General features: G+C 40.9%; 2 protein-coding genes across 6 annotated transcripts; one reads left to right on the forward strand and one right to left on the reverse strand.

Moving 5' to 3' along the window:
* Nucleotides 1-840: 840 nt before the first annotated feature.
* ddx42 (DEAD (Asp-Glu-Ala-Asp) box helicase 42) lies at nucleotides 841-9,105 on the reverse strand. Of its 2 annotated transcripts, XM_049562518.1 has the most exons (18): nucleotides 8,993-9,105; nucleotides 7,342-7,560; nucleotides 7,070-7,220; nucleotides 6,913-6,974; nucleotides 6,453-6,489; nucleotides 5,911-6,063; nucleotides 5,685-5,789; nucleotides 5,311-5,430; nucleotides 5,010-5,186; nucleotides 4,760-4,888; nucleotides 4,560-4,659; nucleotides 4,431-4,478; nucleotides 4,244-4,341; nucleotides 3,718-3,994; nucleotides 3,391-3,617; nucleotides 3,181-3,291; nucleotides 2,810-2,917; nucleotides 841-2,211 (listed from the first exon to the last, which is right to left on the reverse strand). In XM_049562518.1, exons 2-18 carry the CDS (start codon nucleotides 7,551-7,553, stop codon nucleotides 1,576-1,578), a joined length of 2,751 nt encoding a protein of 916 aa, XP_049418475.1. In that variant the 5' UTR covers nucleotides 7,554-7,560; nucleotides 8,993-9,105; the 3' UTR covers nucleotides 841-1,575. The 2 variants fall into 2 exon arrangements, with proteins under 2 accessions (XP_049418475.1, XP_049418476.1); XM_049562519.1 differs by lacking the exons at nucleotides 6,453-6,489; nucleotides 7,342-7,560; nucleotides 8,993-9,105 and having other exon boundaries at nucleotides 7,070-7,132.
* On the forward strand, nucleotides 9,092-21,863 carry strada (STE20 related adaptor alpha). Of its 4 annotated transcripts, XM_049562523.1 has the most exons (13): nucleotides 9,092-9,229; nucleotides 10,900-10,965; nucleotides 11,977-12,034; nucleotides 14,636-14,664; nucleotides 16,952-17,054; nucleotides 17,905-18,026; nucleotides 18,297-18,405; nucleotides 18,527-18,650; nucleotides 19,244-19,415; nucleotides 19,788-19,892; nucleotides 20,119-20,372; nucleotides 20,473-20,515; nucleotides 20,832-21,863. In XM_049562523.1, exons 2-13 carry the CDS (start codon nucleotides 10,954-10,956, stop codon nucleotides 20,985-20,987), a joined length of 1,287 nt encoding a protein of 428 aa, XP_049418480.1. In that variant the 5' UTR covers nucleotides 9,092-9,229; nucleotides 10,900-10,953; the 3' UTR covers nucleotides 20,988-21,863. The 4 variants fall into 4 exon arrangements, with proteins under 4 accessions (XP_049418480.1, XP_049418481.1, XP_049418483.1 ...); XM_049562526.1 differs by lacking the exon at nucleotides 11,977-12,034 and having other exon boundaries at nucleotides 9,160-9,229; XM_049562524.1 differs by lacking the exons at nucleotides 11,977-12,034; nucleotides 14,636-14,664.
* The last annotated feature ends 6 nt before the right edge of the window (nucleotides 21,864-21,869 follow it).

A 21,869-nucleotide genomic window follows, 5' to 3' on the forward strand; every position in this document is an offset into this window, starting at 1 on the left:
AGAATGCAGCTTAGCATTGTCTTGCTGGAATAAGCAGGGATGTCCCTGAGAAGACATTGTCTGGATGGCAGCATATGTTTCTCCAGTACCTGTATGCAACTTTCAGGATTCATGGTGCCTTCACAGATGTGAGTGTTACCCATGATGCCATGGACACTAACACAGTCCCAGACCATCATAGATGCTGGCTTTTGAACTTTGTGCCGATCACAGTCTCGATTGTGCTTCTCCTCCTTATCTTGGAGGACAGGACGGCCATGATTTCCAAAAACATTTTAAACGTGGACTCATTACATGAAAGCACACCAGTATATTTTCTCAAGTACAGTAGAATGTATATGTAGTTGACTTGAGTGCTGATGTGAAATGGCCGTGTTGATTGTTTGCTTGTGATCACTGTTAGAGGCCACAACTTAACATTAGTGTCATTAGTGTTAACATGCCCTTGGGTGAAGCGCATTCAGAATTAGTGTTCACTGCCCCCTACTGGTCACAGTGATGAGCTGCAGTGCTGCATTTTGTCGTGGCTGGCTGTTACTTGTAATATCATCAATATTTAAGTCAACTGCATTAGTATTGACCATATCAATAGAAATTCAGCTGTAGCTTCTTGTGTTATTTAGAGATGTGATTGACAAAAAATATTCTTGTCAAACATGTCTTCTGAAATTCTTTTTCATACTGTATTACATCTAATGCCTAATGCCCTTTGCTTCAAGAAAAATAGGACAAAACAATATCAGACTGATGTAACTGCATAAAATAACCACTTAAAACTCTGTATATGTTATCCGTGTTAAACCAGAAGAATGACACAGTTTGAATGTCACAGGAAGCAGATACAGAAATTGATGCCAAACAGGTCTTTTTAATCAAAACTTCACATTTTCCATTGTGTGAATGAACACTTGAAATTTCTCCTATATAAACAAAAGCATCTTTGTTGAAAAACATTTAAAAAGCATAGACAGACTAAATGCCAAAGAAAGGCACTTCACTAGGACTTGAATACAAGACACAAAGAGCTATACATCATTTTAACATATATGTGTGTGAGTCAATCATCACAGAGCACTTTTGAAAAAAATGAAACGGTTCTAAGAGTAATCTTTGCAGATCAACAAAATGCAAACACACTAACACACCTGGCAAAGATCCATTAGGAAAAAAAATAAAGCTTCGAGTCTGCAAGCACAAAAGCATGTTAGGAGCTCCGTGAGAGAAAACAAGAGAACATATCCTAGCTCTGAATTGTTTACTGACAGCAGGATTCATTACAGCTCTATTGCTCAATCCTATTGATTTACATTAACAACAGTCTTGATGATATATGTACAGTGGCTGTCTCTGAGCTGCTTGTGTTCTGTCTGACACACTCTGTTGAGCTCTTATCAAATCATGAGGTCCTAACCAACCTGACAGTAGTGTCAGTACACTTGAATTAAGAGTCCACAAATCCCCCTACGGTCCTGTGCTTGACTCTGATATGCTTTGCTATCTGCCTACACAACAGACAAGCTCATCATGGAGCAGTTGGTTGCACATATTATTCTACTGATGTGTTTTTTGTTTTCTTTAGTTGTCCCACCTGCTCTTTCTACGCTTTGGTGGTTCAGGGACAGCAAAACTATCATCTCCTCTGTCCCTCCCCTCCCCACTCCCCCTGTCTCCCCCGTCCCTCTCACTCCTCCGATCATCTCTGTCTCTCCTGCTTCCATCTCCATTACGACTATCGCTGTGGCGACTGCTGCTGCTGCTGTAGCGGTCCCGGTCCCCGTAGCGGTCACGATCTCTGTCTCCATGGCGATCCCGGTCTCCGTCTCCATGCCGATCACGGTCTCCATGTCGGTCCTCTCCACTGTGTCGGTCGCTCCTGTCGCTGTGGCGGTGGTAACTGTCGTGGCGCCCTCTGTCCTCACCGTGTCTGTCCCTTGGGATGTCTCTCTGTGGAGCAGGCGCAGGCAGAGGGTAGCTGTGCTGTGAACTGGTTTGACTGACGGGCACAGAGCTCAAGGAGCCGGCGCTAGTGAAGCCAGCCATGGACATGGACATGGACAAGGCAGCGCTGTGAGACCGCTCTGAGCCGTTGGCGGACTCAGTTGGCACAGAGCTCAGGCTGCCGGCACTGGTCCAGCATGACGAGCTGTTAGACTTAGTGGTGAGCTTTGGAGGGCCGCTGGATGCAGCCACAAAGTGGCTCTTATACTGAGCCTAGAAGAAAGGAGACATTGAGAAGAAGAGATGAGCTGCCTGCGAGGCAAAACAAGAAATCCTTACTTTGAAACTTCAAATTAGAGATTGCACTGCCTCACAACATAAAATGACCAAAACTTATTTGTAGGGCGGTGCATGCTGATTTATCAGTGAATGAAATAAGGTTAAAGGTAGGGTCTGGAGGATTTTCCAGTTGCTGTTTGTAAACACACATTCAAATTCGGCCCCTCCTATCAGACTCAACTCTCCCGGGTGTACGGAGCCCGGAGGTACGAAAGAAGGCTTCACAGAAGAGGTTCAGGCAAGGCTTGTGCTGGTGCACGCTCTGACACGCTCGGGCACGGCCCTGCGCTCTCTCATTGGCTGGGGAAATCTCCGCCCAGAAGCGGTCCGAGCTCACAAAAACATCAAAATACAGTTAAAGGGCAGGAGCTCTGCAAACAGAGTCACCACCACACACGAGTAGAAGCCCATAGGTGATGATTAAGCAGGATTTCATTTGTATATGTCTATATTTTGTTTTGTTTGAAAATCCTCCAGATCCTACCTTTAAAGGCATTACAAAGACAGAGGAAGAGGAAGGAGAGAGTTCTACCTGGAAGGCTTGTTTCATTGCAGACATGCGATCTCCCATCGCCCCAGTGGCTGGTTTGCTGTAGCCTTCAAAGCTACTCGTAGAAGACAACAAGCTGCTGCTACGTTCCTGCAAAAACAACAGAAGGTGACTCAGATCCGTCTGAATTTTCTCCAAATATCACAGTGAATCACCTCAATTTAAAAGAAATATCTTTGCCATTGCAGAGTATTTAATAATGTCAGAAGGTAAAAGTTTACAGGTGTTGTCTGGAATTTTGTTCAATTCATTTCACAGTGCTTCATAATTACTATGATTATCCTGACATTACCACGCCCCACCCCCCCCAAAAAAAACAAAAAACAAAAAACATATTTAGTGTAGCAACTCACAGAACTTTCAGCCCCCAGGCCTGGTCTCTCTCTGTAACCAAGACCACCTCCTCCAATATTCAGCTTCTTTCCTTTACCACCTTTGAATCGGGACTTCCTGAACCAAGGATTCTGGAGAAAAAATGTGAACAAAACAAAGTTAAAAATATTCACTCCTAATAACAAAGATATTTATTCTATTGCTTTGATTCTTTGAGTTATCTATCTTACCTGCATCGCTAAATCCATCAGTTCTTTAGAAACTGCTTGATTAGCTCCCTCTAGATTTCTCACAAGGTCGCCAGCGAACGTGGTGTCTTTGCTGGTGAGGAGAGTGTAAGCGACGCCCTTCTCTCCAGCACGGCCAGTACGACCAATCCTGTGTGTGTGTGTGTCAATGTCTCGTGCCACGTCGTAGTTTACCACTGTGCGAATGGATGGGATGTCCAGACCACGAGCTGGAGAGGGATGTAAACAGGAAGTAGAGAGTGTTAAAAGATGTTCAATTTAAAACAGAAAACTACTCCCATCTCCACCACCACCTCTTCTCGCACTCACCAGCTACATCAGTGGCCACCAGAACAGGCAAATTCTTTTTCTTGAAGTCGCTGATGACCTTGTTCCTCTCACTCTGGTCCATGTCTCCATGCAGGAGGCCCAGGCTGTAGCCCTCCTGGGTCAGGTTAGTAGCCAGTTCTTCACAGTTTGCCTTCTTGGTGACGAAGATGAGGACTGAGCCGGAGGAGGTAAACTCAACCAGCCGCCGGGTGAGCCAGCCCCATTTGTCTGTTGGGCTGGGCAGCATTTCCACCACTTGGGTGATGTCCTCATTGGCCTGGTCAGAGAAGTAAAGTAATTAAAACATGGGGCCTGCATGTTAAAGTATGCATTCTATTTTACTACATTTAGTTACTCTGAAAATATTCTACACAAAATGTAAACTTTTGTTGCCAAAAGAGTGAAAAATAGTTTACCAGGGCCAGTTATCTGAAGATTTTGAACAGTGACTGAAATGCTTTCAAGTTACACTTAATTTAGAGAACTTATTAGAAGTTGTTTGCAGATAATGTATGATGCTGCTTACCTCTCCGATGTCTCCCTGAACCACACGAATAGGATCCACCAAGATGTCCCTGGCCAGCCTCTCTATCTTCTTTCGGAATGTAGCGCTAAATAAAAGGGCTGTAAAGGAAATCATATTAAGAATATTAATAAAAAAAACTACCTATGACGATGAAACACTGCCCCAAAACTTAAGGAAACCCACTTACTCTGTCTGTCTGGGCGGACATGGCTGGCAATAGATCTGACCTGATACTCTAAAAGGGAAAAAGGATAAGATTCAGTGCATGAAACAAGTCTGAAACATCTCTGATACAGCACTGATAATGCCAACCCACCAAAGCCCATATCAAACATGCGATCTGCCTCATCAAACACCAGGTAAGTCACTCTCTGCAGGGATGTGGCCTTCTTCTTCACGTGGTCAATCAGACGACCCTGTGCGAACACACATAAACAGTAAACCTCTCATTTGTGGCAGCAGTGGAGTGTGAATGTTCTTAGAAGGCAGGTCGAAGACAATAGTTGGTCAACTTACCGGAGTGCACACCACAATCTCTGCTCCCTCTTGCAGAGCTTTGGCCTGCTCCCACATGCTGCCTCCTCCATAAACCGCCACAGAACGCAAAGAGTAGGCTTTCCCAAAACGCTTACATTCTGCATGGATCTGGCAAAGGCACATACATGAGGAAACCAGCTCGCTTCACAATGTATTGTTTTAGTTAATACAGCAGCAAATATACTGTGTACATTCACAAAGTCTGACTCAATCCGTTCTCATTTCTTACCTGCTGACAAAGCTCTCTGGTGGGACACACGATGACTGCGATGGGCCCTTCTCCTGCCTCCAGTTCCTTTTGGTCCATGATGTGAACCAGCATGGGCCAGATAAACGCTGCAGTTTTGCCACTGCCTGTTTTTGCAATACCAATCATGTCACGTCCAGACAGAGCTATGGGCACACCCTAGAACCCAGGTTGAGAAAAAAACAACAAAGATTCTTCATGACATGGTCAAAAATAAACAAAAGAAAAGAAAATAAATATATTAAATAAATAAATAAGTTAATACGATAAAGTTGCACTGTACCTGGCACTGAATTGGTGTGGGCTGAGTGTACTCAGACTTGCGGATCTGGTGCATTAGCTGCTCATCAAAGTTGAAGTGGGCGAAGCTAGTACAAGGTTTAGGAGGGGCAGCGCCAGATACCTGAGAAGACAAAGAAGCAGAAATCCAAAGACATTCAGAATTATGATGATGATGAAACCAACAGTTTACACATGATGAAGGCCCATATCTCCAAAGATTTTTTTAACAGAGCCACCACTGCCAAAAAGATTGCAAAAAACTGGATTCGGTTAATCATGGTGATAGTGACTGATCATAGTAATAACTACTATGACATGTGTATCATTTCAGCTATATTATATTTATATACTTGTGTGCATTAATCCAAGACTTACCCTTAGGTTCAATTTGTGCCTTAACTCCAACACTTGAGTTCCAGTCAGGTTGCTGAGCTCTTCATGCTCATTGTAAAAGTTTTTCTCAAAGGGTGGGTAATCAATCTATACAAGAAAAGATGAACAATATCACTCATATGACACAACTTAAAGACATTAAATGTTGACCCATAGTTGAGACAACACGCTAAAACTGTCTGTGCTCAATGAGGAGTATCAAATGTACCTCTGAGTGGTCAATGGGAGGAAGAGGCAAGATGATTTTCTTGGTAGTAGAAGCAATTGGGTTCCCATCACTGTCATAGTCAATGTTTTCTTCCTCTTCCTCTTGGGTCAGCCCAGCTGTGGGATTCTCTGCCATGTAGCGGAAGTAGGCTTCCTGCAGAGAGCACAGCATTTCATGTGAAAAACTGAGCCAGTGTGCTGCTTACCACAGCGTCCAGGCACCAGTAACTGACTAATACTTAAGGAGACATTCAATTTAACAGAAGGACAAATTACTATTCACAATCTGATATCACCATATCACTTGTTGCAATAAATCAACAATTAAACATGCTTCTTTCACACTTTCTAAACAAGCACAATGTACACAAGAATAAAACACTTCATCATAATAATACTATATGCAACCTGCATGGTCAGTTGTGTGTGTGTTGGGGGGCTTTATAACATTAGAGAGGGCAGATTTAGGGAATGTTTGGTCTGGTCTGGAGACCTCTCTGATCAACGGTGTAGTGAATGAAGAACTTTGGAGGGCTCACTCACTTGTTCATCTTCTTCTTCAATGTCATCACGAATACCCCTGAAATGAAAAGCGGAGAAAAAAAAACTTCCCTGCGGCTCGTTCATACACCCAAGACAGCCCACATCCCATAATGACTAAGATCAGTGCTTACCTGATGCTATTTATTAAGCCAGCAATACAATGCTGGATGTGACATACCTTGTGGCAGTAACAGGAGAAATGTATGATATCATGTCTGAATAAAGCTAAATTGCTACTGATAGTTATAAAAGTGAATAGTACAGGAGTTATGGAAAAATTAACAGTATTATTTTCTCAAATTAGTGGGCTAATACTTTTGCTCACAAAATATAAATTCATGTGGGCAATGTTTTTTTTCACATTCTGGTCAAATTTCAATTTAAACATCTATATAAGGACCTCAGAAGTGACTACAAAATACACAAATGGGAAAAAAAATGTGGCGCATTTGAGTCTTACTTGGCTGACTTCTTCTCTTTTTCCTTTTCCTCCAGTTTTCTCATGTCTTTAGCAGCTTGGTTCTGGAAGAGAAAAAGGACAATATTTGTTAGAGAAAACATTAGCACTCTGAAACATATTCTACTTTGCCTCTGCTGAACTGTAATTCTCTTCTCACCTCAACCTCTGCCATGAAGGCATCCAGTGGGTCATCTTCACTGTCTGATCCACCACCGGACTGCATCTGCTGCCGTGTGGGTGAGTTCTCAGCTGGGATGTATGGCAGATCCACATTGCTGCTGGACTCCTCTTCATCGTCTTCAAAATACCTTGTTGAACATGACAAAGATGTAGTTTTCTAATACCTCTATACCATAAACCACATTATATACTTATGTGCAAGGGGTTGTAAAAGTGTATATATGCGTATGGAAAAGATTTAATACTCACGCATTTTCCTCATCAAAATTAGCTCTTTTTGTCCCTATTTTGTAAAATGATGGGAGCTGCTGGCCCTTCCCATACCCCCCACTGGATCCTGGGGCTCCAAATGATGTGTGAGATGACTGAGGAAGGCGAGGTTCCTCTTTTTTTCCTGCAAGGGAAAATCCTCCAAACCCAAACCCTCGCTTCACACCCGGACCGCCTTTGTTCCAGTTCATAGTTGTGCTGAGAAAACAAAGGGAGAAACGAGCCTTTAAGATACCTCGGTTATTATTGAAATGTGACTTAGCACGTGAATCATGCAAACCTCTCATCAGCCTGCATTTAGTCAACAAGGACCACTTATAATTTAATTAATTTTTTTTATTTTAGCAGGTGTAATAGCAGGTGTATATTGGTGGACAAAGACGGTTTCACAGCATCCCACCAGAAATAAGTCACTTTCTGACATCACCCCTTTTGATCTGAACAAAAACTGTCCGACATGTTAACTTAGTAATGTGTCAGAACATGGTTTGATAAACCAAATCAACCATTCAAGAGACAAAGTTGACCAATACTGGACCACCATCCCACCTGAAGACACTATCATCTTCAAAAGTAAACACAACAGCATGGATCTGCAATTACTGGGCTGCTAACAAACAAGGATATCCACAATTTCAATACATTTGCTCCAAAATAAATATGCACAACAAGTGATCTTTTTGTCCTTAAATCCTAATTTGCAAAAAATGAGCAAACTCAGATTTCCTTTGTTTTTTTTTTCTATCTATATTGTAGGGTAGACACATCTTTACATCTCCTGTTTCATCTTTTGCACGCTATCAGTTGAACAACAACGTATGTCTGAGTACATGGTGTTTAGGTCAGGCCTAACAAATTCATCCTTAATGATGCCTACGATTTGTTTACATCAGTTTTCCCATTAGTGCATCATGACCAGTCAAAAGGCCAAGTAGTAAATGAGTAACGGTAGCCCTGAATGCCATTTACGTTGCCTTTCATATCAACAGAATAATCTGCCGCATAATTAAGCTTTTATTGACTTCCTTCATTGCAGCAACATTACAGCTGGTAAGATCAGCATTAGCTAACCTTAAACAGCATAGTGTCCATGAATCTAAGCAGCTGTGCAGGTTAAACGTAAGACGAATGTTGCCTTACATCCTCGCCACTCTTGAGACATTTTCATTCATGTCCATGGAGGCACGCGTGTTTACCAAAAAGCAACAGCACATTAATAAGACATATTTTAAATTGGGTTCTGCATGAGGAAACATTAACGTTATTAGGCTGAGAAACCGACGTAACCGCGCTAACACAAAGCTAGCCAGTTAGCCATTTGCTAAACACGAAGCTACAAAGCAAAGCAGCATTAGGATTCAGCTGCTGGCTCTGGACACTCACTTTGCAGTACAGTAACCTGAGGACAACAACACATTGACCACCATCTGTCTAACGTTACACATAACTGACCCGTTAGCTCAAGGCCGCAAAAAGAGGCCGAGATGGGGGTGTGTGAGGCTCGTGTCGACACACCGTAAATAGGGTTTAGCTAGGATGTCTTTCACAACCCAGCGCAGTATACGATAACCTTATTCGTTGACTGAATATATCGTTAATACTGAAAAAGTGGCTAATAATGCGTACTTACCTATTACTGATTCCACAAAAACCTCCTGTGTTGCTGTTCAGCAGACCAAGCGGTGTGCTTGCGTCATCACCGCGCGCGGTGTTTCTGACGTCTAGGTGCGCGACGACGACGCTCAACCAAGAGAGCGTAGTGGAGAGCTGCCAGAAACATCCCGCTGGAGAGGATGGCTAGCTGAAGAAGTTATCCTAAAATATAATGTAACTCCAACCAGCCACCGCTGTTCCAAACATTGTAAAGGTAAGTTACTAAGACGTTAAAATAAAGCCTTTAATTGATGCTAAAATAAGTCTAGGTAGCTGCTTTAACTAACGGTAATTGCTAGCCTGCGCCCTCCATTAGCGAGCAGCTCTGCCTGTGACGTTTCTGATATAAGTTAGTGATTTTTCTTCGTATGCTGTCATTTAAAGTCAGCGTCTTTGGGTTTGTATATTAACCACCATTATTAAAGCGTGACTGTTGATTGGTTTCAGCCACAAAATCAGCATGAATAAAGATAACGCTCAAGCCATCACTAACTGCTGAGAGATCATCTGGCTGGTAGACTTTACTTTGCAATACAAGGTTAATAATCACTTTAATAACTAAAGATTTATATGCATGATTTGCGTAGGGCAAGCCAAGTTGATGTGTCATTTCACTCAGGCAGTTCAAAGACGTTTTATGCTTTGCTTTCTGTGTGTGCTGTTTTTCAGGATATTATATTTATCTTACAGAAAAGTGGAGTGATTATAATAGCTCTCACTGACAAAGATGAGTCTATGAAAAGTTTATTCTCGCCTGATTCAGTGGTACCATTTATTTCCTACAAATAGAGTATATATAGTTAAAAAAAGGAAGGAAGGTATACTTCATATGGGGAGGGGAAATTAATTTTTTTCCACTCCACTATTCACACACACACACACACACACACACACACACACACACACCACACGCAGGCCGAAATACACACATACACAAACAAACGTGTATGTATGTATGAATGTATGAATGGATGGAGAGATGTCAGAAGAGAGGGCTGCCTCATAGGATGACACCTTAGATGTGTATTAGATCTCATCTCCTGTTATTACTGACTGAGGAGCACCACAGGTAATTTTTACACTTCATACAGACAATAGTAAAACTGATAGTAAAAATTTGTTTATATTGAAGTTTTCAGATGACACTTGTTCGGCACTGCAGATGATCCTAGTATTCATCAGCCCTGACTGATGAGTGATGTGGTCTGAGAGCAGTTAATTTATTATTAATCCAAAGTAGACACAAGAAATAATCTTTGGTCTTCCAGTCTTATTCTCCACCAGTTACTGTCCATGACACACAGTTTGAACAAGTTTAAATATTTAGGCATTTATGTAGATGCTACTTTATCATGGAGTTCACATATACTATATACTATATTTGTTGTAAATTACAGCAATGTATTATTATCTAAGCAACCAAGGTTCTTTGGAGCAAACACTCTGTTAGTGTTTTTCTATAATACAGAATGTTATGCATTATGGATTTAGTGTATGGTACAAGTGTCTCTCTGTTCATCTGAAAGCTAGACTGGCTAAATGGTTTTGTAGCTGCTTAAAGATTGTGGGTCACATGCTCAAATCAAGTTTTCAAACTGGAACAAAAAAACAGCACACACAGAAAGCAAATGCTATCATTACTATCTGATTTGGAGTTATTTCCCTCTGTTAGCAGAATATTTGTGTGCATCCAAAAGCATACACTGTTTCACGTACATAACAAAATACAACATTAAACCAAACAACAACAAAAACACCCACTGCAAACATATTATATCAGACATTATGAATAAGTAGCTACAGCATGCTAGATTAACCTCCCAGCACAGGGAGATCAAACCGAGGCATCTTCTCAATCACAGTTTTTTTCATTTGTCTTCACAGGGATTCCCTGGGCGGGTTTTCGACATTTCATATGTAACACACTCAAGAGGATCCATGTCTTTTCTTGTAAGTGTTTGCCAAGTACCTCTTATTTTAGACATAGGCTGGTTTAAAGATAAGATGTAAGCCTAGAGATCTGGGATTAAATCTGCAGTACTTGTATGTTTTTTTAATAGATTAGTTTGTTTGTTAATCAGATTACAGAATTAAGTCTCTGGGTTGGAGTTTAGCAAATCACAAAGGCAGAGAAAAAAAAAAATATATATATGTATGTATGTATATATATATATATATATATATATATATATAATAACACTAAGAAATATGAAGAAAGGAAAGAAAAATAAATAAAAAATAGGTTATGGAAAAATATACTGATATATAGTAGCTGGACTATTTGTCTCCTGAAAGTTTTTTTTTAATAAAAAAAGGCTTCAAGCTTTATTAAGAGGCACAGGCTTACATTTAGTAGCAGATATTTTTTTCTAGTTTAAGGTCACATGAAGCATTCCACACCCTTTCTAGGTTAACAAAAGGGTGGTGAGTGTGACTCTGTAGAGTTGCCTTTTAATGTAATATTATCAGGAAGAATGCCAAAGCAGACTGTCACGAGACTGGGGTCTAACTGGGTGTTAGAAATATATGGAAAACATTGAAAGATTTGCAGTTATTGTATATTTTCAATAGATGTTTCCATTCAAGCTTACTCCCTATAAGGGAAATCGTCCTGTAATCACTATGCCAGCTTTCACTGCAAACAGCCAGACACTGTTGTTAACATGACAAGACAATAACAGATATATTTATAAAAGTTCTTGCACAGCCCAGTTTGCCTTCTTGTTCAGCACACTGCTCACAAACAAGACAGGAAATTGCTTGGCTTTTCTAAAAATCAGCTTTCTACGATTTTCTCTTCCATAAAAGGGACAGAACACTTTTACAGCTGCAAATTAGAAAGTCAATGTGAATCGTCTTTATTCAGCAGCTTTGAATATGTCTCTGTGGAACATTCCCTTATTCTTGCTTGCATTTTCTCTCTTCTCTCCATGTCTGTTATTAACCCTCTGTGTTTGTCAGCGTTGGGTAACTGAGAAACTGAGTGTGGAGAGCCTGCGGGATTTGGAGTTATTTGGAGGTGAGGTCCAAGATACAACTGAGATACAACAAAATAAACATTAGGCCTTTCACAAGCACAAACAGAAAACAACATTCTGCTGTAGTTGAAGCTTTGCTCTAAGTGAGTGGTTGCTTTGCTTCTCAGACGTCGTCCTTAAATTACAATAATGACAGTTTTCCATCCAGTCAGTTAATCAGTCATCTGTTACCAGTCTTAAGCGTTACTGCCTCATTGTTTCTGTTTGCTACAATAATTTATCAGAGGATGGCACAAACAAACTAACCCTGTAATTAATGTCTCATGTGGGCTTGTCACATAAAAAGTCTGTGCCATTTTATTTAATGCTTCTTGTGAATGTGTTTCTCTTGCGTGTGAAAGGGTTGCAAAGTTGTTTTTGGCTTGCAAATATTTTTATTTGCCATTGCACCTAAATTTGTGGTAACTCATGTGTTAAACCACATTTGCTTTTTGGAGCAATAAAATCTGAATTTAATCAGAACTTTTGGCTCTTTAAATATGGATACAGCAGAGTGGAGAATTCAGTTAGGTGCCAAGCTTTAAACCAGCATGTGCTAGTTTCCACTGATGCTATAATGAAATTACTATAAAAAGAGCTGATAATTGTGAAAACCTTTTATATCAGTGTTAAATGCAAATAGGATACACATGTTTTTCATTGGCTGATGTGTTGCTTGGTAGCATTACCATAGCAGTCCAATTTGGGAATAATCACAGTCACAGTAATATATCTATATAGATTTTAATGTTTGTTCTTACAACATGTATATGATATTTTTGTCACAGTAGGAAATATGATTGAACAAATGTGAGGCTTAGTTTTGCCTTTTTATGTTTTGTATTTTATGTACCAGGGCTTTAAACCGAAGTCATTTGTGTGACCTAACAGCCGGGTTCCACCGGCTGCAAACGTAAGTGTCACGTCAGCGTAGCGTCGCGGCGTATTCATCTGGGCTCCACTGACTGCGTACGGACGCGACACATAGAGAAGCCAGCGGGGTTGTTTACTGTTTGCCGAGCCAAGAGGCTGCATGAAATGTTAAAGCATTTTCCACCTAAGTTATTAGGCCTACATATATTTGAGTTATCTACAAGTTTACTGTACTGTTAGTCATCTACACGCTTATATATATGATCCTATATACTAGAATGTACCTGTGTTGTAACCTACGCAAAGAGAGGGATGACCAGTCTACCCTACTGTATAAGGTACAATGGTGGGTCCTGAAGCTGGATTTAGTGATGTACCTCGGGGCTGATTGATACAAGTACTCCCATATACAGAAGGTCATAAATCTCCCTGCTGGCAAACTTTATTTAATGTTTCATAGAGGGGTGGATCCAAAGACCACCATAGCTACACTTAAGTTCACCCAGTTTTATCAAAAAACAAACAAGGTAGAAAATGGCTGGTATTGGATCTAAAATGGTGAATTTAATAACTATACAGTTTGGGATACATTCTACTTAAATTAGTAATCCACTGTTGGCTACAGATCTGATTCTATACAAGGATTGTAGATTTAAGTTACAGTTTATGAAGAAGCTTTTCTTAATAGTCTGTGAATTGAACCACCCACATTTGCTCAAAAAAATTTACTCATTAAGAAAAGCACAGCAAGGCCTGAATGGTTCAGTGCTTTTACCAACAAGGTTATTTTTTAAAACTGTCTGGAACATTTGAACTACTGTCTGTCGATTTCTTTCCAAAATAGCCAAGCAGCCAAAAGCTACATTTATCAATGAGTGGTAGTATTTCCATTCTGTGCCTAATGGTGTTGGTATATTTTGCTATGATACATTAAATCCCGAGATCACATATGGTTCTGATAAGAAATGTGAAGCACTAAACTGTAAGTGAAAGCAGGGAGAAAGGGTCAAATACATAACTGTAGTTTGCAAATACAATATGAAGCCTTTTCAGGTGTCCTAACACCTAAAGACACCATGTTTGTGGCTCTTTATCTGTGTGATGTTTCTCCTCATTAATGATCACTATGATTTTTGGCACATTATTGCAGCTTTTGCATATTATGGATTAAAGGTTCTGGGGTGGATTATGCTTTATTTCTTTGCAAGCTTTGCGTCATATTCCATTTTCCTGCCGGCAGGTCATTGCTCAATGTTGCATGTTTGTTCAAGTGTATCATTTCTGTTTTGGCTGTGCTGTATTCCCATTGCCTTACATAATATCTGGGAAGAACCTGCAGGGTTTAACTAGATTGTTTTTCTTTTTTTTCTCATCTGCTTTGGTAAGAAAGTATTTGGTTAAGCCTTTTATGCAGATGTAAGCACTTTACGGTGAGAATTATTTTTTGTAGTTGTAGCTTCAGTTTAATCATATGCCCACAAACTATCTGTACTGATAATGATGCGTCACTTTGTGGGAGGTCACCTTAAAGCTGAAGCTGCTGGTTCAGACAAATCCTGTAAGTGACAGGGCAACCAGCAATGGATATCTATCACATTCTGCAGTGTGCTGCATATTCCCACTGCCAGATGCTGCACTCCCCAGTTCAAGAGCTGCTCTAAATACCGATCCTTCTCTTGTTTTGTGTTTGTACATGTCTTTATGTCATTGATGTGGTTTTTCTACCCCAGAGCAAGCTCAGGGACTCTCTCACAGGAAAGTAAGTGTGGTACTCCTGTCATCATCATCCCCCACTTGCCCTTTGTGAATGTGCGTGCATGCATGTGTATGTGCGCACAGATTTATATGAGAAATCTACAAACCCCCTGAGGCTTTGCACATTTATGTATGCATGAGAGTCCAGCTTATGATTCACGCTCTTAGAAGGACATCTCACCTCACTCACATTCTGTTTGGGAAGACGGGGAAACAGTAGAGTTTTGTCAAGCTTCACTCCTCTGGAAGAGAATAAATAATCCCTTTACAAAGCCTGTCCAGATAGTCCTGTCTAGAGTCCTCAGTGTGCTGTTAAAATGCTTTGTTCCAGATAACTGCACTGTTTTGGATTTTGGTGTCACCTCACTAAAAGTCTAACTTTGTGTTGTGAGTCTTTTGACACTGCCTGTCTGTGCCGACGACCGTTTGTTGAGCTGATGGCTAACTGATAGTGTCCCACTTTGATGTTAGGCACTGTGTCCCCCCGCAGGCTGTAGATGGATGGAGTTCCATGTGTTCAGCTTTTGCAATGCATGGCAACCCCTTCTGAATCTGATCACAATGGCAGTTTGTACAGTGACCCATGTGATACAGACGTTCCTGTAACTGATTGCTGCCGTAGCATGTTTGGTTTGGCCAGTTTTAATGTACACTCTGTAAAGTTTATGTATGGCAGAAGGTGTCATGTGGCTTCACACATTTAGAGAACTCTGCACACATGGAGCAACTTTTGGTTTTACCTGTGAGGATACCTTTCACACTTTTTGTGTGGGTCTCTGATGTTGATCGTAAAGCCACCTACGACCCGTAGAATACAATGATACTCAAGGAAGTTCACTATTCTATTTTGAATGTACGTCTTCATTCTGGTCACCATGGAAACAATCCAAATATTCACAGAGCTTGCTTTCATTTTCCACAGCTTGCTACTGCAATCTGTCCATTTCCATCATTTGAATGGTGATAAATTGATGGAATTCAGGAGTCCTCACTGCAGAGAATATTAACTCTTCTCGACATGTGTTTGTGATGCACATGTCTAAAAAGAGTTTAATTAAACACTATTCTGTTCATAATCATATTATTATAGTTGCAGTAGTTCATCTGCTATTAATGTTTCACGAGTACTGATAAAGTTGAACTGTTTTTGATTATTAAAACAACATGCACTGTTTTATATTGAGTGGATCTAAGGTTTTGGAACATGTTTCAATCACTAGACCTTCAGTAAATATTCACTACATAGTTTGCTGGTGATGTTTTGAGTGTCAGTATGTGTTACTAATGTCTTCTGATTCCTGTTTTTTTTTGGCTATTGCCAGGGGTCACGCTAACACACACTGTTAACACACCACAGTGTGCCCTTTGGTGATCTGTTAACAGTTCTCACACATACACAATTGTTCAAAAGTTTGGAATCAGTTATTATATTGATGTTAATCTTTTTTCCTTCAATGATAACTATTTTGATAGAGATAAAAACAGTGTAAATGTAGACATTAAAAGTATCAGTTTCATTTGAAATCATTTTGGCACCCAAAAGAAGAATTACAACCTCCAGTTGACCTCCAACTCCAGTGTTGCATTAGAGGGGAGAATACTGTTTCTATTCCAGTCCATAAAAGCATAAGTGACCTGCGATCATTATTGAACCACAATGGTGCAACTGGGCTCTGAATATTTTGGGATGTTGTTTTTTTCTTTGGGCCCTTTTCAGTCTACTCAGTGGTTAGACTGAACAGGTTTGAACTGTGATTTGTCAGTCCACAGTATGTCTAGCTGATATTCCCTCACTCATTTCCAATATTTAGGCGTTATTGTGCACTTGACACTGAAACAGGAACCTGATCCTATTTAAATCTGCGTATGTTTTCATGCTAAGCCTCCAGTTTCCTTTACCAATGACTGCTGATTTCCTCTATTCATATTGAACTGTTGCACGAAGAGACCTTTGTCTCTTTCTGCCCCTCCAGTTATCAGTCTGGCAGAATGATTGTACAGCATTTTGTTCTCCATGTAGAAAACAAACCCTTCACACAAAATAACATCTGTTTGTAAAGAGGATTTTCTACAACCTAAAAGCAGGAAAGACCAATCCAAACTATAGAGTAGTCCACTCAGACTGTACCCAGTCAAGCTTTACTTGTAGGAGATTACAAACTTTTGAATGGTAGTGTATGACAAACCCTGCGGTAGTCACTCACAAGCTGTTTAACACAGTCCTGCACTGTAGCAAGTAAAGTCAAGTGTCAGATCTTCATTCATTCTGTTTTCTCCCCTCTACCCTCCAGGCCCATGAGGACAGCCAGGAGAGCCTGACCTCCCTCCCACGTCGGGACACGATGGGCAGCTTCCTCCCTGACAGCAGCTCCTACGAGCTCCTTACTGTTATCGGTATGTACAGGCAAAGACACATCTGGACTTGGCTGCTTACATTGATTTCAGACCTGCACAATTTATTCAGTTTTTATGCACCCAAGTCTGCGATAGCCATGGCAGAAGGCATTATGTTTTCACAAAATTCCTTTAAATTTGGCAAAAACATCCACCTGGATTCAGCGATGAACTGATTAGATTTTGGTGGTCAAGGTCACAGCAACCTGGTTTACCTTGTTCTTGTAAATGCGATATCTAAAGAACATGTCCAGCGAATTGCTTCAAATTTGGCACAAACGTTCTGATTAGAATTTGGTGGTCAAAGCTCAAGGTCACTGTAGCCTTAAGTCCGTCTCATTCTTGTGAATGTGATATCTCAAGAAGGCCTTGAGGGAGTCTCCTCAAATTTAAAACAAATGTCCACCTGGACTCAAGAACAAACTCATTGGAATTTGGTTGCCAACGGTCTAAGTCTCTGCAACCTCACAAAACATGTTTTTGGCTCAAGAACTCAAGAATTCATATGCTGACAAAATTTCACACAAGTGTCTGATAGGATAAAATGATGAAGTGATGACATTGTATATCCAAAAGGTTATAGGTCGGCTTCACTGTGACATCGTAATGTTCTGTAAATACCATAACTCACGAACAACAGGGGAATGCAGTGTCTTCAAAACATCACAATTTTTTGAAGTGAAAAATGTTATTATTTCACTTCACAATGCAGATTTTGGACGGTAGCTAAACAGCAATATTGCCAAGATATGCATTTGTTTGGTGTCTTTACAATGTAAATACTCAAACACCAAAGACTGCAGGATACTTGACATGAATAGTTTTTTAACTGAAAGTGTCTGTGTTGTAGGCCGGGGCTTGGATGACTTGATGACAGTGAACTTGGCTCGATACAGACCCACCGGGGAGCACGTAGCCATCCGACGGATTGACTTGGAGTCATGCACTAATGATATGGTCACCTACCTGCAGGTCTGCACTCACTCAGCACTCAATCCCATCGCTCTGCAATGACTCAGCTCCCCATTAGTCGTTGCCTCTATACTGTTCCTAATAAATTCCCCTTCTTTCATCTCAGTGTTGCATTGGGAACACTTATGTAACCATTGTGTCTTTGTTCTGATTAGGTTTCCTGTCTTTCCTGCTCACCCTTTGATGCCTAATTAGATTAAAAATCATCTTTTCCTCTCTGCCTGTCATCTTGATATAATAAGATATAATTTCCTTTTCTTCGGCTCCCAGGGCGAATTACATGTGTCGAAGTTGTTTCACCACTCCAGTATTCTACCCTACAAGAGTGTCTTTATAGCTGAGAATGAACTGTGGGTCATCACCCCCTTCATGGCTTATGGTAGGTAAAACACTTAAACTGTCGCTGTATGTTATTGTACGTAATAAACAATATTTTAAAGTAGCCTGTAGTTACAGAGAACACCATTTCATCTTGGTGATCTGTGTTTATGATGTTTCAGGGTCAGCCAGAGATCTGATCTGCACACATTTCGCTGATGGTATGACTGAGTTGACTATTGCATACATTTTGCTGGGCATGCTCAAAGCACTCGAATACATCCACCACATGGGATATGTGCACCGGTAAGATACACCTTCACAACTGGTTTGAGTTTTAATGACTTTTTGTATCACATATAGTATACACATTAAATCAAAATTAAACAAAATCAAGAAATATTAAATGTTTGTCCTGGAATTGCTGTCACTGAACACTAAAACCCTGCACCGAAAACCAAACTAATGAAATATAATTAGGTCTAGGGGAGGGTGGAGGAGGTCTTGTAGCAGGTTTTATAGATAGACAGGATTGGGCTGTTGCATAAGATCCTCCCAGGTGATACTGGAGGAGTTATTCTGGTCAAACAAAAATAACAGACATATTAAAACAGTTATCAGAGATTTTAAAAGTGCTGCATAAAGTCATCAGCCACTGTAGTATTACTTGGTCACTGACAGGACTAACTGGTTGGGGAAGGAGTCAGGAGTCATTATGTCATCGTTGGAGACAAGCCAGTGTCTCTGTCTTGCACAGTATGCAGTTTATTATTGATCTGGGCTTAAACTTACATTGCAATTTAATAAACTTGTGGTACTGATAAATCAACCCGTGAGTCTATTTGTAAATACAGGCCAATGTGACATTCAGTGTCGTAACTGTCTTCGGTTATTTGTAGGAGTGTGAAGGCCAGCCATGTGTTGATCTCAGCAGACGGACAGGTCTGCATGTCAGGTCTAAGGAGCATCTTCAGTCTGATCCGACATGGCCAGAGGGCCAAAGTTGTCCACGACTTCCCCCAGTACAGCGTCAAGGTGCTGCCGTGGCTCAGCCCTGAGGTGCTGCAGCAGGTATGATACTCTATTCCTTAATGTGATAATACGGTCTTCAAGCCAAGGTACAAAAATAGCATCATCTGCTCGCCAAATGCGGGTAAAATGTGCAAGTGGATGGAAGATTTGCTTCACTCATCAGCCTAAAACAATGGCAATGCATTGAATGGCTTGTAAAATTTGAACATTCACTAGCCATTTGACCACTGGACAAAAAAGTGAATTTTGCACCCTGTCTGTTTCTGTCCGTCTTCCACAAGTTTTGGGAAAAGCTGTTTTGAAGTCAAAGTTCAACAGTAACAGCTCTCTATGCTGCATTTATCAGCAGAACTAAAATAAATCAGAAGTAAAATAGTGCATTTAGTTTCATATGTGAATGTTTCTTTTCAGAACCTGCAGGGCTACGACTCTCGGTCAGACATCTACAGCCTCGGCATCACGGCCTGCGAACTAGCAAATGGACACGTGCCCTTCAAAGACATGCCAGCTACACAGGTGAGAAGAGAGGGAGGAACTCCATACCTGCTCCTCTGCATCACCTGATCTGTCTCTAACCATTAATTTAGTGACAAAATGACATACTGGTGAAATTAAGCTTGCTCAGTTTTAAAACCTGTACATTGATGATATGGCCATTTCTAGTAAATTCAGAGGTAAGTGGTTTTCCTGAAATCAAAGGGTGGGTAAACTCACTCTATCAATATCCACTTCACTTTCACAGATGCTGCTGGAGAAGTTAAATGGGACGGTGCCATGTTTGCTGGATACCACCACGATCCCACCAGAGGAGCTGTCCATGAAACCATCTCGCTCTGGGGCTGACTCGGGAATCTGCGAGGGTCCAGGAGCTGGGGGTATTCGCCATTCCAATGGAGAGCCCTCCTCTTCATCAGGAGGACACCCCTACAACCGCACGTTTTCCTCGCACTTCCATGCCTTCGTGGAGCTGTGTTTACAGCGAGACCCAGAAAAGAGGTTGGCTTTTGTCTTCCTGAATGCTTAAATATTGTAGAGGACATACAGAATATTTTAAGTTCAAGACATTAATCGTTTTCCCTTTGATTTCCTTTTTCAGACCATCTGCCACCACTCTCGTAGGCCATCCTTTCTTCAAACAGGTGTGTAAAATATGAGACTAAGCCTGACTCACGAAAATGACTACACTTCCTACCAATTTACTAAGTGTTACCTTTGCACATTTACCTCTAGTACAAGAAACTATCTTCTAGCTCAGTAGCTAAAAGCAAATTTCATTTCCTTTCTGAGTGTATTCCTTTAACTTACTGTACTTCTGGTTGAAACAGGTCTTTCAGGTGTTGAAATACATACAGGTGTTTTCCAAAGTTCTAAAATGCATCTAAATTTACTGTGTGGTGACATGGAAATTAAAAGTAATATTTAAAGATTATCCTCCAAACTTTTTCCCATTTTCAGATCAAACGCCGGCCCTCAGAGGCGCTGCCTGAGCTGTTGCGGCCCGTGTCACCAATCACCAGCTTTGAGAGTTCCCAGCCGCAGGACTCTCCCTCTGGACTGGCCAGTCTGGAGTCGGGTCTCAGCCACCTGGAGGTGGACGACTGGGACTTCTGACAGTGGAGGACTAGGTGGGAAGACACTAGTGGGATTTTGATGGAAAACTCTCTGAGCATACAGGACGGGATTCGTTTTTGTAATGGTCCTCTTGTAAATAATTTAAATCTCAAACTAAAAAGGAGTTGCTGTTCTCAGAGGTTAAAGCCAGCAGCCATCTTGCCTCTCTTTGATGTCTCTCACATGCTTTTGTTCTCTAGATATGCACAGACTCTTGCACTGCACTGATGGCCTCTCTCTCTTTATTTCACACACACACACACACACCTGTTTACAGATTGTACTCACACATTACAACAGGACCCCTCTGTTCCTCATTCTGTTGCTGAGGTTTCAGAGGAGGATCTATGGATGTAGATGTAGCCGAGACCTTAAGATTCTTAAACGGATCAGTGGGAAGCTGCTACTAAATATTCAGAGGGGACACTCTACCTCTTGTTTGAACATGGCTGTATTATGTGGCCCATCTGCTCGGTGCGACCGCCATAAGGGTGCACACAGGTCCTCACAGCTCACTCACCCCTCTGTACACCATATGGAGGGCTTCGACTTTGTCCAAAGGGTCAACTAATTGAACAGCATGTATACGCATTTATTTCTCTGCCTGTGTTACAGTGTAAACTACATCTCATGCTTAACACTTCACTTTTGTTGCACAGAGGTTAAACCATAACATCTGTTTACTTTAACCTTCACAGCATAGAAGTATGTATTTCCTTGAACTTACTCTGGGTGTGATGTTACTTATGTCAGAAGTGAACGTTACATTGGTGCTTGTTTTGTCTGCATGTACGTTTGAAAGTGAGGGCAAAGCAATGTGTTGCAAATGTCAAACTTGACTTTTAACAATAAACGTTGTTCACTTAAATGTTGTAACTTGAT

This window comes from Epinephelus fuscoguttatus, linkage group LG19 (assembly GCF_011397635.1).
Source record: "Epinephelus fuscoguttatus linkage group LG19, E.fuscoguttatus.final_Chr_v1".
Classification (NCBI taxonomy): Eukaryota; Metazoa; Chordata; class Actinopteri; order Perciformes; family Serranidae; genus Epinephelus; species Epinephelus fuscoguttatus.

Bases quoted from the DNA above. Each gene is read 5' to 3' on its own strand.
- strada (XM_049562523.1), top strand. The intron at 18,406-18,526 runs GTAGGTAAAACA...ATGATGTTTCAG, and splicing joins CACCCCCTTCATGGCTTATG to GGTCAGCCAGAGATCTGATC. The intron at 20,373-20,472 runs GTTGGCTTTTGT...TTCCTTTTTCAG, and splicing joins CAGCGAGACCCAGAAAAGAG to ACCATCTGCCACCACTCTCG.
- ddx42 (XM_049562518.1), bottom strand. From the start codon at position 7,553: ATGAACTGGAACAAAGGCGGTCCGGGTGTGAAGCGAGGGTTTGGGTTT. The intron at 6,064-6,452 runs GTGAGTGAGCCC...TGCTCTCTGCAG, and splicing joins TTGAAGAAGAAGATGAACAA to GAAGCCTACTTCCGCTACAT. The intron at 5,790-5,910 runs GTACATTTGATA...TTTCTTGTATAG, and splicing joins CTCCCATTGACCACTCAGAG to ATTGATTACCCACCCTTTGA.